This window comes from Charadrius vociferus, unplaced genomic scaffold, assembly GCF_000708025.1.
Source record: "Charadrius vociferus isolate BGI_N301 unplaced genomic scaffold, ASM70802v2 scaffold318, whole genome shotgun sequence".
Classification (NCBI taxonomy): Eukaryota; Metazoa; Chordata; class Aves; order Charadriiformes; family Charadriidae; genus Charadrius; species Charadrius vociferus.
In genome coordinates, this window is record NW_009649569.1 from 27,311 (window position 1) to 44,552 (window position 17,242).

Consider the following 17,242-nt stretch of genomic DNA (forward strand, 5'->3'; position numbering starts at 1 on the left):
GTGCCAGTATCCGTTGCTCCTATACAGAAGAAGAAATACACCAAGAAGTCAGTTCGCATAGTAAGGGATGATGACTGATGACGAACCAGGGCCATCAAAGGAGCAGGAGGAAGAGACAGAACCAGAGATAATCACCCGATCCCTATCCCTGAGTGAGCTGCGAGATATGCGAAAAGATTTCAGTCGACTTCCTGGTGAGCACATTGTCACCTGGCTGCTCCGATGCTGGGATAATGGGGCCAGTAGCTTGGAATTAGAGGGTAGGGAAGCCAGGCAACTGGGATCCCTGTCTAGGGAAGCGGGCATTGACAAGGCGATTGGGAAAAAGACACAAGCCCTCAGCCTCTGGAGGAGACTCCTGTCAAGTGTGAGAGAAAGGTACCCTTTCAATGAAGATGTTGTATGTCGTCCAAGCAAGTGGACCACCATGGAAAAAGGTATCCAGTACTTGAGGGAAGTAGCTGTGCGGGAGATGATTTACTACGACCCATATAATGCGCAGTTACCCACAGATCCTGATGAAGTCCAGTGCACAGGGCCCACATCGTGGAAGTTTGTACGGAGCGCACCATCATCGTATGCCAACTCCTTGGCAGTGATGGAATGGAGAGGTGAAGAAGGCCGAACAGTGGATGAGGTGGCTGGCCAACTCCGTCAATATGAAGAAAGTCTCTCTTCCCCCCTCGTCTCAGCTGTGGAGAAACTGTCCCGGAAGGTCCAGCAACTTGAAGAGAGTATGTCCTACTCCCCACCTGTACAGACCAGCATCTCAGCTGTTAAGAGCAGGCGTTTCCTTGCTCAAGAGGGAGAGTACATGTGACCCATGCCGGGGCTATAAGAAGAGCTAGCTGGGGAGAGGAGAGCAGTCGCCACTTGGAGGTGGGCTGCGGTATTGTAATCGCGTCTTCATATTCCTTTATCGGTGTTATTGTTTTGTTTCCATCTTCCCTTTTGCTGTTCTATTAAATTGCACTATTTTAACCCATGAGTTTTGCCCTGTCGATTTTTTTTTCCCCCCACGGCTGTGGGAGTGGAGCAAGCGGCTGCGTGGTTCTTTATTGCTGGCTGAGGCCAAACCACGACACATGGCCCATCACACAGACAATCACAGACATGGTGCTGCCTTCAAAAGCATCTACATGTAGGACTTGCATAAAACATAAGTATAGGCAGCCAAGTCCCCTTCTTCCTCTTCAGCTAGTAGAGATAGAAGGTCACTAGTGAAGGTACACACGTGATACTCTCTAGACTCACAAGCACACACACATTCACTGTGATCCCTCGAGTACTGGCATGCCCCTCTTTGTCTGTCTAGTACCCCTGCCTGGATCCCAGGCACCTGCTTCACAGGTCTTCTACTTGCCAGCTAGTCCAGCTTGATGCTCACTAGCAAACACACAGGCACTCCACATTTGCAAGGCCCCCTGGGCATACCAGCACAGACCCTTGCCTGCTTCATACTGCCTAGACTCAAGGCTTCTCCCTACTCATTAGCTAGTCCAGCTTGAAGTTTGCTGGCCAATACACATGCACACCAGGTTTGAGGAAGATGCAGATGCCCCCCCCCTTTCCCCCAGCAGCTGGCACCAGTTACCACATGGGCTGTGACTGGTGGTCCTGCTCCAGCCACCAGTGCTGGGCCCTTCACTCATGCTGGTCCCACCCCTATTAGCTGGTTTTTGGGACATACCATTCCTGCCCCAGTGGCTGGAAGCCATGACTCATTCCAGTAGCTGATGTTAGGACCCCACTCAGTCCAGTAGCTGACACCACAGGCCAAGGGTGCCTGCACCCCTGGTCTGACTGGAGTAGCTGCCACCAAATCCACTCATGACAGCCCTCCTTACTAGCTAGCACTCCAGGCACAAAGTTTGTAGTACCCACCCTAGGTCTAGAAAGCTATGGCCCCTCCAACTACTGATGCCAGAACCCTCGCTTGTTCCAGTAGCTGACACCACAGGTCACAAGGGCACTTATAGCCCCAGTCTGACTCCAGTTGCTGGCACCAAATTTTGTTCACACATGCACAGGTCTCACCAGTAGCTGGCACTTAGTCCTTACAGCATACATGGGATGGAGTGAGATTATGCAGAGAAATTGTTAAGATTTAATAAGAAGATATAAGAAGACAGGACAGACTGCGGTGATCAGGCTCAGCCAGACAAACATACTGACCAGCTCTGTTTTACATGTGACTGGGCCACTTTATACCCCTTTCTGTCTACCCATCCCTTTGTTCTTCTCTGCTCTCCCATCCCCCCTGCATGTCTCTTCATCGGTTTGTATGGTTCTGTTGATTCTTTCACCCCTCCCAGTCTGGTGTCTGGGGTCTCCCCCCCTAGTTTACAGTCTTATCAGTTGCAAAGTCCAGGTTGATCTCCCTGGAAGAGTAGTTAAGACCTAACATACTGTGTGGAAGTTTCTCTTTTCTGGCTTATTAACCTGTGATCTGTCAAACTTTAAGGCTGGCCTGCAGAACTGTTGCAAAGGATTTTTAAGGCATACTTCTTTCAGGTGGATGCAAAGTCATTGGGAGGAAAAATAAAAATAATAAATGAAGGTTGCGATGGCAGTAAGTGTCCCTAGACTTTTTTAAAATGTGTTTTTAGGCTTAAGGAAAAACAGAACTGTAATGATATCTCCCAAAATACTTGGTAGGAATAAAGAGTTTCTATTCTCTGCCAAATCTCTACTTGCGTGTTACTTCAGTGGGTGGTCTCAGTGGTGATACTTTAATGAATATTCACATCTGGTTTCATTCTCCTTCCCACACTTCTCTGGTGAGATGAATGAGAAGTTACTTGGGGATTCAAAGAGCAGTAAAATGAACTTGATAGTGTCATATGCATGTATATAAAAGCAGTAATCCTGTGCAACCAAACCTACTGTCTGTGCTGGAATTGACATATAAAGACAAGTTTGAAAACCAAAATGTTGCAGATAGGATTCAAAATTTTTACTTTTTGGTTTCCGTGGTATTATTAAAAACATAATTACAAGGAAAAGTGGGTCTTATAAAGATACTAAAATCAACAGCTGTGTTTGAACATGCTTACTGTTTTAAACCCGTGGCTGTTTAGATATAGGATTAGAATGTGATAAAGTATAAGAATCTACGTCAAGTGATCAACTCTGAATTATGTGATTTGTGTAAGGTTGGTTGTGTTTGTTTTTTCTCACTTTGTTGTTTCAGATCTGTCCAATATGTGCAGCGTTACCTGGAGGGGATCCTAATCATGTCACAGATGACTTTGCAGCTCATCTTACACTGGAACACAGAGCTCCTAGAGATTTAATATCCTTTCTTAAGTTGAGGGAAAAGGGATAGACTGTTCCTTATGATAGCTGTAACTACTTGTTTTGACTTCTGTAGTCAAGTGGCTACATCAGTTTTGCTTATTTTTTAGAATTGGTGTTTAGTTATAGGGGATCTGTATGTCTGAATTTTTTGTATGTATGTATTTATATCTGTCAGACTGTGAATGGGTTTTAGGTGTAGCTTGACGATGTGGGTGTGTGGTTTTGTTTTATTCCTGATAGCAAAACCTTTTAAAGATGTTTTTGACACCCAGCTGCTTCTTTCTGCACTGCAGTTTTTACCCTTCTTGGTCATTAGTTCTGATGCCATTTTGTGTATGGGAAAGCAGCAATCCAGATGCAATAGTGTATTATAGATAATTACAAGACTGAAAGCAGTAAATTTCACTAAAAGCAAATGTGTTAGAGAATGCTTAGTACTTTGAAGTTGGGTGATTTAAAACGTTTGATTAGTTTTATTACTGTATTTCAATAGGGTAGTTTCAGCCTGTTATTTATTGACTTTTTTAAAGCTATAACTAGAAGAGCTATCAGGAGACTTCCTAGGGATTAGGGCTGTCATCTGTAGATTGTAGTGATATAACTATTCTCGATGACTGAAGAGCTCAAGCTCAGTTTCTTTGCACTTTAAGTACAATTTTCTTTTGCATTACTTGGTCTTAGGAATAGTAATGTGGCTTGGTTTTTGCTGTACAAATACCTACAACATAATTTCAGAAGGTGCTCTTTACTTCATGGAAGTACAGGACATCATGAAAAACTCTCGTTAAATGATCTCTATAAATTATTTATCTTTCTGTATCTTATTTAAAAAAAATACACTCCTTGTGCAATTTGATAGAGCCTTTTTTGTTCAAGGCTTCTTAGAAGAAGAAGAAAAAAAAAGGCCTAACAACTCAAGTTCATTATGTCTACTGCTAGCAACATTAGAGGAAATGGTTTCACTTTGGTTGTGATCTGTATTTACATTTAAATTTGTTAGCATGTAAATTGTGAGTCCCAATTACACAGTGAAATTAACTTCCTATTGAAATGGATTAGGTGTTGGATTAGAATTCATGCTTCTGGAGCTTTTCTTCCCCCTCCCACATCAGCGATGTCAGATAAATTTTAATTGGGAAATGTGTGTTTATTACTAGCTACAGAAGAACTAGAGAAATCAGAATAATCTTTTCAGTTACTGAGTAAGGCCATAGTGTCAGTCATCACAAAACTGATGGGAGGAGCTTTATAAATTGGACCATGTTATAAATAATTATAGAAAATGCATATGGAAGTTTCTGTACAGCATTGCTTTAGCAATCAGTGTTGCCAAGTCCACAAAACTTGACAGAGAACATTTTTCTGAACTAGCTGTTCCATGTTGAGTGCTATTTCATGTCTACTACAAGGAAGAAAAAGGGGGAGAGATTTCCCCCCACCCAGTTGCTAGCAGTTTAGGAAAAGATATTGTCTTCTGTGTAGCAGTTAGAAGGGGTTTTTTAAGCTGTTTTAAATGGCTGCACATATTTCTTGTGAAGAATCCTGTGCAGCCACTGCAAGATATTGTCTTTATCCCTGGAGACTCTGGACAGCTCTTTAAATTCCAGTTTTTCTTAAACAATTTTCAATTGTTTTACTGTTTAAAACGTGACTTTAGTCTTGACCATTTAAAGAGTTCTAGCTTGATTGTTTTCAGTATATGTTTGCAATGAGTTAAGAGTTCCAAATTCTTTTTTAACCCCAGCACAGTTGTGTGAGAGATCAATATACTCTTAACTAGTATTTAAATAATGTTGTTTATCTTAAAAACGCTTTGAAAGGGGCAGTTAGCAAGCTACAAAGATTCTTTTCTAAATGAGACCAAGGCTGGAATTTTTCAAAGGATTTATATTAAGGGTGTGCCAGTTATCTTATTTCCCAAGTTTACTTTAAAAAAATCCCAGAATGGGGGCATTTTTATGTCAGATGTAGCTATGGAAAGCTTCCCAAACTGCATGACAGCAGTAATCAATCAGTAAAATAATAGCGACAGAACACTGTCACTACCAGTATCAAGAGATTTAAAGGAGGAACAAATCAATCTGTGCTAGACACCTACATTTTGTCCCAAGGGAGAATTCCCCCCCAAAACCCTGCAAGTGAAATGTTTTATAGCATAATAGATTTGAGTCAGTTCTTCCTGAAACTTTATCATAGTAACTGGATATTCTTACTTGCCAAAAGAAGTCTAATAATTTTTCAGTCTTAAATTTCTCAACTCAGCAATATCATGAGAAAATTAATTCTACACCATAATAATACATTGTGGGATAAGTATATTGGGCACTAGTCTGATACAAATAATAGATTTTATACAAGTGATAAACATGCTATTTTTGAAAATAAGAAAATTTGAGATAATGTGAGCTAAAGCTACTAATTTAGAAACTGGAAAAATAAGATATGTCCAAGTACATTATTTCCTAGCTTAGTAGTTAATTGCACTAGTGCTTCTTAAAATAAAAGGAAGCTTTAGCTAGACTGTCTTGGGACAACTCATATATTAACGCTGTTCTGGAAAAGGTCATCTTTAAATGATTTGCTGATAGTCTCTTAGTATGTATGTAAAAGCTTGTATTTCAAGTCATAACTTTGATAGACATCTCCTAAGAAATGTGGGAAATAAAGTGAAATGGCTTGTTTTCATAATTGGAGCAAATGGAATTTGTGTGAAGAAAGAGGGCAGGTGAAGCAAAGGGAGAGAAGTGCTGAATCCTCTGTTGACCTGCAACTCCTTGAAGACTGGAGTGGGTGAAATTCCTTGGATAAAAGTATAAAATGCAATAATTACTGTGTGCTCTTGGTAAGAATGGCAATAAAACTTTGTAGATTATTTTCAGTATTTAAATACCCTTCTTTCCCAATTTTGATGTTAAAATCCTTATGTCTATTGAGTAATGTGTTCTGCTGAATATGCATCACAACAATTACCTAATAGAAAACTTTGATCCAGAAGGCAGGAAATCCATCCTGATTTTTTTTTTAGACATGATAAAAAGCCCGGGAAAGATGAATTTTGCCTTGGGTTCAGATCTATAGGTCTGACTGCTACCGTAGCTATGATTGCATTACCCTTATAAAGTTGAATCATTGTTTTATGAATGAGGAGTAGTGTGCTTCCTGATTATACCACTTAGTAAATGTTCTTGCTGTTTTAATACTTGATAGCAAAAGACTTTTCTTAACTGCTTGGTTACGATGAATCTAGTGGTGTTCGGCACGTACGTAGAATGTTTCACCCAGGCCGGGGTTTGGGAGGCCCTCGTGCACGTAGATCAAACATGCACTTTACTAGCAGTTCCACTGGTGGACTTTCATCTTCTCAGAGTTCATATTCTCCAAGCAATAGAGAAACTATGGATCCTATAGCTGGTAAGAGCTGTAACCACTGAGTTTAGCTCAGAGTCCTTAAATAGACGTTGAAACAAAATCCAAGATGATAACAGTTGCCTGTTTTTTCTGTTTTGAAAAAAAAAATATAAGTGCTTTCTAATGTCATAATTGATGAGTGTTTACTGATGAAAAGCATCCTTAATTGGATTGTCTACAGGGATTGAACCTGGAACTTCTGAAATGAAAAACACTGCCCCTTTTAGCTTGCGCTTTTAAATGTAGAGGCTTCTAGGCTCATTGTTGTGACTGACCTGTCCGCAGGTGGTATCAAAGCATGGTTGAGGTTGGCAGGGACCTTTCAAGATCATCTAGTCCAACACCTCCCCCCAAAGCAGGGCCACCTAGAGCAGGTTGCCCAGGACCATGTCCAGTCAGGTTTTGAATATCTCCACGGATGGACTCCAAAACCTCTCTGGGCAACCTGTTAGTGTTTGACCACCCTCAAATTAAAAAGTGTTTTCTTGTGTTCAGATGGATTTCATTTGTTTTAATTTGTGCCCATTTCCTCTTGCCCTGTCAGTGGGCAGTACAGAGAAGAGTCTGGCTCCCTTTCCTTCATTCCCTCCCATCAGGTATTTATATACACTGATAAGATTCCTCCCCCTTCAGCCTTTTCTTTTCCAGGCTGAAGAGTCCCAGGTCTCTTAGCCTCTCCTCATATGGTATGTATGTACATATGTATGTATTCTTAAATGTAATTGTTTCTAACCACCATTACCTACTTCAGTGCATCTCGCTTTAATTTGCTGTGTGCATAGAGGTGTTAGAGATGAATCTTAATTTTATTAGCACAAACCAAGTGCTGTACTTCAGTTCATCAAGATGAAATTGGTTCAATTGGAATATTATTGATAGACATTTAAAATGTGCTCAGTTTACTTTCAGATTACAGTTTGGATGACGGGCTTGCTTATTTTTAGGAAGTTTTCTAACTCCCTTTTAAAATTCTTAAATAACTGTATTTTAATAAGCATTTTATATAGAGCTGAGCGACAGCCTGGCCTTAAGGTTGTGTAAGGGGAGAAGGTGAACCTGAATTCAACCTTGAGCTGACTGACACAAGTAACTCACAAGATGAAGGAGACTTGACCCTTGTCTCTGCTCAGGACAGAAGAATGAACTTTACCCCTTCCCCTAAAATGCCCCTACGCAACAGATATGATGCTCTGGGGTTGGAGAACGAAGAGTACATGAGTAACAGACAGGATCCAGGAAAAGCTGACCATGCAAAGTTGATCCAACCACCCAACCTCATTAGAACCAGTGCCACCAGAAAAGCACAGAAAGTATTAGTAAATGGAGACTCCTTACTGAGAGGCATGAAAGCACCCATTTGCCGTCCAGACAATTTCTCTAGAGAAGTTTGCTGCCTACCAGGAGCTCACATTTGTGACATCACTGAGAGGCTGCTGAGCCTGGTGAACCCTACAGATTATCATCTGCCCTTACTGTTCCACATAGGGTCTAATGATACTGCAACGAGGCAACTTAGAACCATCAAAAGATACTATCTGTCCCTCAAAGCAATGTTAAAAGGATCTGGAGCACAGGTGGTGTTCTCCTCTATCCCCCCAGTCAGAGGAAAGGGGTTCAGGAAGGAGGAAATGAATTGCACAGGTGAATGTCTGGTTGCATGGCTGGTGCCATACTCAAGGCTTTGGTTTCTGTGATCATGGATCTGCTTTTGAGAAGCTGGGTCTGTTGGGAGTTGATGTGATTCACCTGACCAAGTGGGGCAAGAGGGTCTTCACCAACAAGCTGGCCAGACTTATAAAGAAAGCTTTAAACTAGATTTAGTGAGGGAAGGGGAGGAGATCTGAGCATCAGACAGGAGCCAGGGCCTGCTGATGTATTAGTAATCAACAGGGAAACACCTGTGAAATGCCTCAAAGGAAATTAGGGTGTGTTCCTCGAAAAAGGTGACAAAGCTGATAGCCCAGCTGAAGTGCCTCTATACCAATGCATGCAGCATGGGTAACAAAGAGGAGGAGCTGGAAGCCACTGTGCAACTAGAAAGCTATGATGTAATAGCTATTGCTAAAACATGGTAGGATGAATCGCATGACTGGAGCGCTGCAATTGATGGCTATAAACTGTTCAGAAGGGACAGGCAAGGAAGGAGGGGTGGGGGTCCCCATGTAAAAAAAAAAAACACCAACAAAAACAACCCCCAAAACACAAAACAAAACCAAACAACAAACAAAACAAAACAAAAAACCAACCCCTCCAAAAAAACCCACAAAAAAAAAACCACGAAAAAAACCCAAAAGAATGACTGCACAGAGCTGCCTTTGAAAAACAGCAATGAACAGGTTAAGAGTATATGGGTAAAAATTAGGGGCCAAGCCAAAAAAGGAAACCTTGTGGTTGGTGTTTACTACAGGCCACCAGATTGAGGAGACCCTGTTGACAAAATGTTCTTACTTCAACTGCAGGAAGCATCACGCTTGCAGGCTCTGATCCTGCTGGGGGACTTCAATCACCCTTACATCTACTGGAAAATTTGGATAATTTTCTAATCCAGGTGATAGCCTGAGAAATATTAAACATTACTAGACTTGTTGCTTACCAACACAGGGGAGCTAATTGGAGAGGTCAAGATTGGTGGCAGCCTGGGCTGCAGTGATCATGCCCTGGTGGAAATCACAATCTTGAGGGAAAATAGGCCAGCTGAAGAGTAGAGTCAGGACCCTGAATTTTAGGAGAGCAAACTTTCAGTTGTTTAAGGAACTAGTGGATGTGACCCCTTGAGAAACTGCCCTCGGGGACAAAGGAGCAAAAGAGGACTTTTTTCTGAGAGCACAAGTGCTCTCAATTCCTACATGCAAAAAATTGGGCAAGGAAAACAGAAGACCAGCATGGCTGAGTAAGGACCTCCTGGTCAAACTAAAGTGTATGAAGGAAATGCACAAGCAGTGGAACCAGGGACGTGTATCCTGGGAAGAATATAGGGGTTCTGCCTGGATGTGTAGAAATGGGATCAGGAAAGCTAAGGCACAGCTGGAGCTGAATTTGGCAAGGGGTACGAAGAATAATAATAAGGGCTTCTACAGGTATATTGGCCAGAAAAGGAAAATTAAAGAAAATAACCCACCCCCAATAAATAAGACATGGGAATTAGTGACAACTGACATGGAGAAGGCTGTTGTACGCAACAAATTTTTTTGTCTCAGTTTTCAATGGTAATCTCTCTTTCCACATCCCTCAAGCCCCTGAACCTTAGGGCAGGGACTGGGGGAGCAAAGTCCCTCCCACTGTAAGAGAAGATCAGGTTCAAGACCACCTGAGGGGAACCTAAATACAGAAGTCTGTGGTACCCGACAAGATGCATCCCAGAGTCCTGAGGGAATTGACCGATAGTTGCCAAGCTGCTCTCCATGATATTTGAAAAGTCATGGCAGTCAGGTGAAGTCTGCAGTGACTGGAAAACTGACTTCTCCCAAGAAGACAGACTGAGAGAGTTGGGGTTGTTCAGCCTGGAGAAGAAAAGACTCTGGGGAGACTTTATTGCGGCCTTTCAATATATAAAGGGGGCTTATAAAAAGATGGAGAAAAACTTTTAGCCAGGGCCTGTAGTGACAGGACAAGGGACAACAGTTTTAAACTGAAAGAGGGTAGATTTAGATAGAATGCAAGGAAGAATTTTTTTTTACAATGAGGATGGTGAGACACTGGGGCAGTTTGCCCAGGGAAGTTATGGATGCTCCATCATTTGAAGTGTTCAAAGTCAGGTTGGATGGGGCTTTGAGCAACCTGATCTAGTGAAAGATGTCCCTGCCCATGGCAGGGGGCTTGGACCAGATGATCTTTAAAGGTCCCTTCCAACCCAAACCATTCTTTTCAAGGGGAAGATGTTTCATTTTTAACTTAAAACAATCACGCAAGTATGTTTTTAGGATTTAAATATATAATCTGTAAGTGTTGTTTCAGCTTTGTGATTTTCAAGAATAAGTTCTCTTTAAAGAGGTAAAAATAAAAATTGACCAAGAGCTGTAATTTGTCCTAATGTAAAATCTGAAGACATCAATCTTGCACCCACATAGTGAAAGATGATAAGTGTCAGAGAAACTTCAGAACTTCCTGCACTTAGATAAGTTCCTGCTATTATCTGCCTTTGCTTCAGATCCTGGAAGGGCATGAATGTTTAAACTGGAGCTTCTTTATTGTTAGGCTATGGTTCCTCAAGAGGCAGTGAACCTACTTAAGAGTGGGTTGCTTTTGAAAGAGGAAGCTGCCACTCCACGTCCCATCCCCTTTTCCATAGGTATAGTTACTTTGCCTCTATTGTGCTGGCTGTTCTTCAGGCCCTCTGTGAGCTGATTTAACTCATTGAAATGGCAGAAAAAATAATAGAAAAAATTAGGTTGGAATTGATCTCTGCAGGTTGTCTATTTCCAACCCCTTTTTCAAAGGAGGTCTGTTTAGATCAGGTTGATCAGGTTGCTCAAGGCCTCATTCAGTTGTTTTGAATGTCTCCAAGGACAGAGATCCTGTTCTAGTATTTAAAAACCTTCATGTTTTAAAAAGGGGGATGGGGGGATACAAAAAATAAAACCCTTTGGATGTAACTGGAATTTCCCATGTTCACTTGCCTGAATCTTGTCCTATTGCTGTATACCTCTGAGAAGAGTCTAGCTTAGTCTTTGCTGTATCTTCCAATCGGGTAAATTCAGACAGCAATAAGATATCTTCCAAAGTATTCTTTTTCAGGCTAAACAAACCCAGTTCTCCCACTCTTTCATCATGTACTGTGTTCCAGCCTCCTGATCATCTTGGTGGCCCTCCACTGGACTTGCTCCATTATGTTTGTGTGTCTCTTGTCCTGGGGAGCCTAAAACTGGACACAGCGCTCTGGATGTGGCTTCGCCAGTGCCAAATAGAGGGGAAGAATCACTTCCCGGGACCTGCTGGCTGCACTCCTACTACTAAAAATATCCCAGTAAAAGAGGATGAAAAACTTTGTCATCTTAGTGAGTTATGTCGTGGGTCTGTAAAGCACTAGACTTGGTGCAAGAAGGGAGGATGTTTGTTTGTCCCGGAGTGCAAGACTTCCTCTTACTGTTACAGTGGGTGTTATTTCAGTTGAGTTAAATGCGAAGTGGCTGCCTTGGTTTGTTTCAGCCTCACAAGGCCTTCCCGTTTAGGAGCATGTGTAATAAAATGGTGTTCCTTTGAGTCTTGTCTTTTTTTGGAGTGGAAGCAATATGTTTTTTTCATTCAGAGAATGTAGCCCAGCCTGGCTGGGTGTCTGTGTAATGACAAGCCTGTGTTTCAAATTCACATCTGCTACCATGCTTCTATTAAGCTGTACTTAAAGTGATCTTACAATCAGTGAGGATAAATACATCTGTCTTACCTGGCAGTGTTATAAGTCTTCCTTTGTATTTGGGGTAATAATTAGTACTCACTACCAGAAGTTAGAACTTGTGTTTGTAACAGTCCTGTAAACATTATTTATTTATTTTTCACCTTGTGGTGGTTATCAGTAGTTGGTGAAATAAAATATTATTGGTAGTTAGCTGTGCTGATTAAAAGTGGCTTGAGCATTTACTGTTGGCATTCCAAGTGTTCCTGATGCAAAGAGATACTGCATTGTGCTTTATTACCCTAAGAAAAGCCTAGTTTCAAAGGATTATATCGTGAAAGTAAGATGGAAGGAAAATTTTTATGACCTGTAATAACAACTTGCAGCTTTAATGAGGTTTGGATGGATGGGGGGAATCTTCTACTACTGTCCTCCTTGCATCAAACACAACAAAGTAGTACTCACAACTTTGTGTGGAATATTGCTCAGTGATTTTACTACTGATTATAACTTATTATTAATGTTTATTTTGGGAAATGCTTAGCGTGGACAGAATTTGTCACAGTCTTGAACTTTGGAGGAAGGGAATCCAGGCTAGACTTACTTAAATTTTTTATCATTAGAATTTCTCTTTTTCCAACAGAGGTTGAAAGTCTCACAAAAAAGCCCTGCTGTGATCAAATATTTTTCATATAATACAACATTTGAAAAACCTTTCTGAAATTAATATTTTCTAAAAATGTCTGAAATGATGCTGTAATATTTGTCTTTTCTACAGTACAGCTTCCCCCTGGAATATGCATTGAAGGTGCATGTGGGGATATAAAGCCACCAACTGAAGTCAGAATTGAAGTGGTTTCTTAGTCAATAACTATTTTGACTTGAAGATAAAATTTTAGAGAGTTGTTGCACAGGATATTGCTTATATGGTATTTCCCATAGGTTGACTCTTATTGGTTTAAAAAGCTTTAAGCTTTGACTCTCTTATTTATGCACAGTTCTTTACTCTAGATGATTCTTAATCTTCCTTACCCTATGGACTTTGAGACATGGGATGCTTGTAATGGATAGTCTATGAAGCTTTTCAAATCAATGCAATTTGTTAATTAATTTAATTGATGAAAGGTTTTAGAAAGAAAATAAATTGATATACTGGTATTCAGGACATATTTATGCTGTTGTGTGATATGTACTTAAGCAGATTTCACTGTAGAAACTTCTCTCTTTTCTGGCAGAGCTTTTATCTCAGTTGTCAGGCGTGAGACGTTCTGCAGGGCAGCTCAATTCTTCTGGCCCTTCTGCTTCTCAGTTACAGCAGCTGCAAATGCAACTGCAGTTGGAGCGACAGCATGCACAGGCAGCAAGACAACAACTGGAGACTGCACGCAATGCAACTAGGCGCACTAACACAAGCAGCATCCCCACCACTCTTACACAATCTATAGCAGCAACCAATGCATCTAACACAGAAAACAATCAGCAAACTCTACAGAATTCCCAGTTTCTTCTTATGAGGTAACTCGTTCTGTAGTTTTAACTCTTCTGCCATTTCTGTTTTCCTTGGTCCTGTTATGGACAGAGTTCAGTGAAACTACTGCCAGATCCCTAATGAAGTTTGTAGTTGAGATACTATGCTTTTGTTTGCTTTTGTAACATCTCCTTTTCAACCCTGCTGTGTGTTTGTTCCTAGGCAATTGTTGTGGTTTGGCCATATTACTTGTTGTTTCTCAATTTGAAGTGAAAGATAAGGGATATTACTTTGGTAAACTGTGCTTGTTTACCCTACTACTTCTGATAAAACAAGAGCCTTTACAATAATGTTTCAAACTTTTATGCTGATAATGTGAGGGGAGAGAACTTAAAAGGTAGTTTTATTTAATAGGAAATGAAACTTTAATGAAGGCTGAATAGAGGTTTATATATAAAGTATTTTGGATGAAAAAAGCAAATAAGGAATGTGTTATAAATAAGAAGAATACATATCTGTTTCAGAAAATACGGTTAGATCCTAGAGTTCTATAGAATAGAATGGCTCAGTTGGAAGGGACCTACAATGATCATCTAGTCCATTCTGCTATAGAAGAGTTGCCCACTCTCATTCCAGCTCTTTTAGGAGGTTTAGAATATTGATTTTCTGGATTCAAGGGGGAGGGTGTTTTTCAATTACATGTTGAGAAAGAGCACAGGCATTTAAACAGTTTCTGTATCAAGAAACCTGGGTTGGGACAAGTTATTGCCACCCTGCTGATTTTTATCAAAACTTGTGATAATATCTCAACCAAAACTTTTTGAAGATAACTTTAATGAAAGTATCTGCAAATGTCAGTCACTGATCTTGTGAGCTAGGATAGAAAGGAATTTCCTTGCTTCTGTTAGGTGATGATGCATGCACTGAAGTGAAGTGAATTATGTACTGTGCTTTGGAAATCTCTGGGCATTATGTGTGTAGTAATGTGTTTTGTGTCACGCTTGCATTTAGAAGTTGTCCTGGGGACAAAATGAGCACTTAAGGAGTGACTAGAGAATTTCAAAACCCCTCTGAAGGGAAAGAAACTTCAAAAATCACTTTTATTTTTTCCTTCAGCTTTAGAATCTACTTCTATGAAGTTTTTTGAAGCATCTAGGAACAAATTTGTTAAAAGTCTGTATTCTTGCATCAGGAGTGCCAAGTATTAACAGTATAGGCAAATAGCTAGCATAACTCAAGTGTTGTCAGATCTGTACATGTCAAAAGAAGTGCAGCAGTACCTAGGTTGTTTCTCAAATTTTTCAGATATTATTCAGCATGCGTCAGTCCAGCTGTTTAGGCAATTAGTGAAAGCCCATTTTGTTGATGATACTACTAAGCCTGTCTTCTCTCTTTCTGTGATGCTATGCAGGTTGAATGATCCTAAGATGTCAGAAGCAGAGCGTCAGTCAAAGGAAAGTGAACGGGCAGACCGCAGCTTGTTTGTTCAAGAGCTTCTACTATCCACTTTAATGCGGGAAGAAAGTTCCTCCTCAGATGAGGATGAACAGGGAGAGATTGCTGATTTTGGTGCTATGGGCTGTGTAGATATTATGCCTCTAGATGTTGCTTTAGAAAACCTAAATTTAAAAGAGAACAATAAAGGAAATGAGCCTCCTCTTTGATGGCATCCCACTTTGCAGACAATGTCCTCTGTGCTGTATTTGCCAATGAAAGTGGACAACAACTATCTTGGGTTTGTTTTGGTGATTGTAATTTCAGGTCTGTCACTCTTGTTACATTGTGTACATTCAAAGGAAGAGAGAAAAGATATATATGATAATCATTTCCACTTAACCAATTTTTACTTTTAGCAGGTAAATATAGGTTGCAGTGCAGAGAAAAAAGCTCTGCGTCCTCTAGCTTGACATGCAAAAAGCTCTCCTAATACTCCACATTCAAACTGAAGAGGAAAAAATGAAAAATCTCTAATGAAGCTGCTGTGTGTATTTATGAATATTAATGAATAAAAACTGCTTGGATGGTTTACCTTAACTACTGCATGATTTTTTTTTTGCAGCGTGCATGAGTTTTAGTGACCTTGTCATTTAAAAAATGCAAGTACAAGGAGTAAAACTATAAAACCACAAAGCTTTCCCATTATTCAAAGGTAATGTGACACACACAAAAAAATTAATGCTCACTAGCAGTTTGTGGCTGTGAAGTAGCCTTTGAGCTTTTTATGTGCTCTCCCTGCATATTAATGCAAACTCTGCAGTGAGCTATATTTTTGCTTCCAGAGTTTGACGTTTTGCTATATTGTGATCACTGTGTTGCCTTGTTAGACATCATATCCACGTGGAATTGAACTTTGTATTCTTCTGTAGGAGACAAAAAACAAGGACCACTACTGGAATCTACTACAAACGGATTCTGTGTGCCCCAAAACTAAATTTTGTTCACCTTTTTTGTTTTCCTTTTTGTGTTAAATATACTTTATTTAGGTGTAAGTGATTCATATATTCACTGTTGGGGGGGGGAGTTAAACTGGATCATGTTGTCTTAGTCCTAAGACTTCACAGTCCTTATCATTTTGAGTTATTTATGTATTTTCTTCATAGTTTGCAAAGACTCCTTAGTATCAGGAGAGCTTGAGGATTTGACTTCCCAGATATCTCCATATGTTACAATTGAGTTCTTAATGCTAACTTCCTATCAACCTTTATTTATTGGGGTTTTAGGTTATATTTCTGACATAAAAAATAAAGCCTTTTTAATTGAGTTATGCTAGCTATTTGCCTATACTGTTAATCCTATAAGGGTTTTTTTGTATGGATTATTATAATAGCCCTAAAGCAAGGGACAGCAAGGCTTTAGTTATTTGGAATGTAGTTAGCTTATAAAGATAAAAATGCACACAACTTCTGAAAATTAGATGTGAAAACCTGATGATGTTCCGAAGAGAACTGTGATATATGTTAATCTAAGATGACAGCAACAAAAGAAGCTACCCCTTAGGTTAACATTTGAGTTCCTTTCTCATTTTCTCAATTCTCAAATTCTGATTGTTTCCATTTAGTACTGTATTAGCGTTGTTTTTCTTTTAGTCTCTGCAACAGAAAATGTTTTAAGGGAACTTTTTACACTAGTTCTTCTGGTTATCTCAATAAAGATTCATTTTTAATTGATTGTTGAGAACAAAAAAAAAAAAATCAAACTGCAGTCTTTTCAGAGAGATCCTCTGCACATTACAAAAAGACTCAGTTCAATAAAGCATTTTAAGGGCTGTTATTCAGTTGATTCTTTGGTAATGATGCATTTATCCAGATAGCTGTAGAAGAAATTCTGGAATTAAACTATCCTTCACAACTGTATGCAAAGGCATTTCATCACGAAACCCTGGGTGATTTACATAAACACTTTTTTAAAAGTGCATATTCTGTGCAGTGCATGTAGAAGTGATTAAGCATGTAATCTTATAGCTTCATAGGTGCGTGCATTGAATTTCTAGAAAAGACTTGTTTAAAAACAGTATCTTAATGAATAATAATTTGTATTTAAAAATATATATATAGCTGGTCTATTGAGGATGTTTACATTGCAGGGTTTGCAAACTCCATTCAGCTTTTACATAAAGCACTTGGAAAGCGTGCGAACTCTTACTGTCCATGTTTATTATTAGAATCTGAGTATCTGCTGGCTTACATTTAAAATTAAATTTAGTTACTGCATTAACTCCTCTAAGAATCACAAGTTTG

The 17,242-nt window shown here is 39.9% G+C and overlaps 1 protein-coding gene across 1 annotated transcript in view; it reads left to right on the plus strand.

The window, feature by feature from the left end:
- The window catches only part of LOC104290942 (E3 ubiquitin-protein ligase KCMF1-like), a 21,372-nt gene extending 5,833 nt beyond the window's left edge, over positions 1-15,539 (plus strand). Inside the window, exons 3-6 of the mRNA XM_009890122.1 lie at positions 3,194-3,295; positions 6,537-6,711; positions 13,273-13,552; positions 14,917-15,539. Of these exons, the coding sequence (XP_009888424.1) occupies positions 3,194-3,295; positions 6,537-6,711; positions 13,273-13,552; positions 14,917-15,169 (810 nt within the window). The 3' untranslated portion in view covers positions 15,170-15,539. The remainder of the gene's footprint in view (positions 1-3,193; positions 3,296-6,536; positions 6,712-13,272; positions 13,553-14,916) is intronic.
- Positions 15,540-17,242: the final 1,703 nt, after the last annotated feature.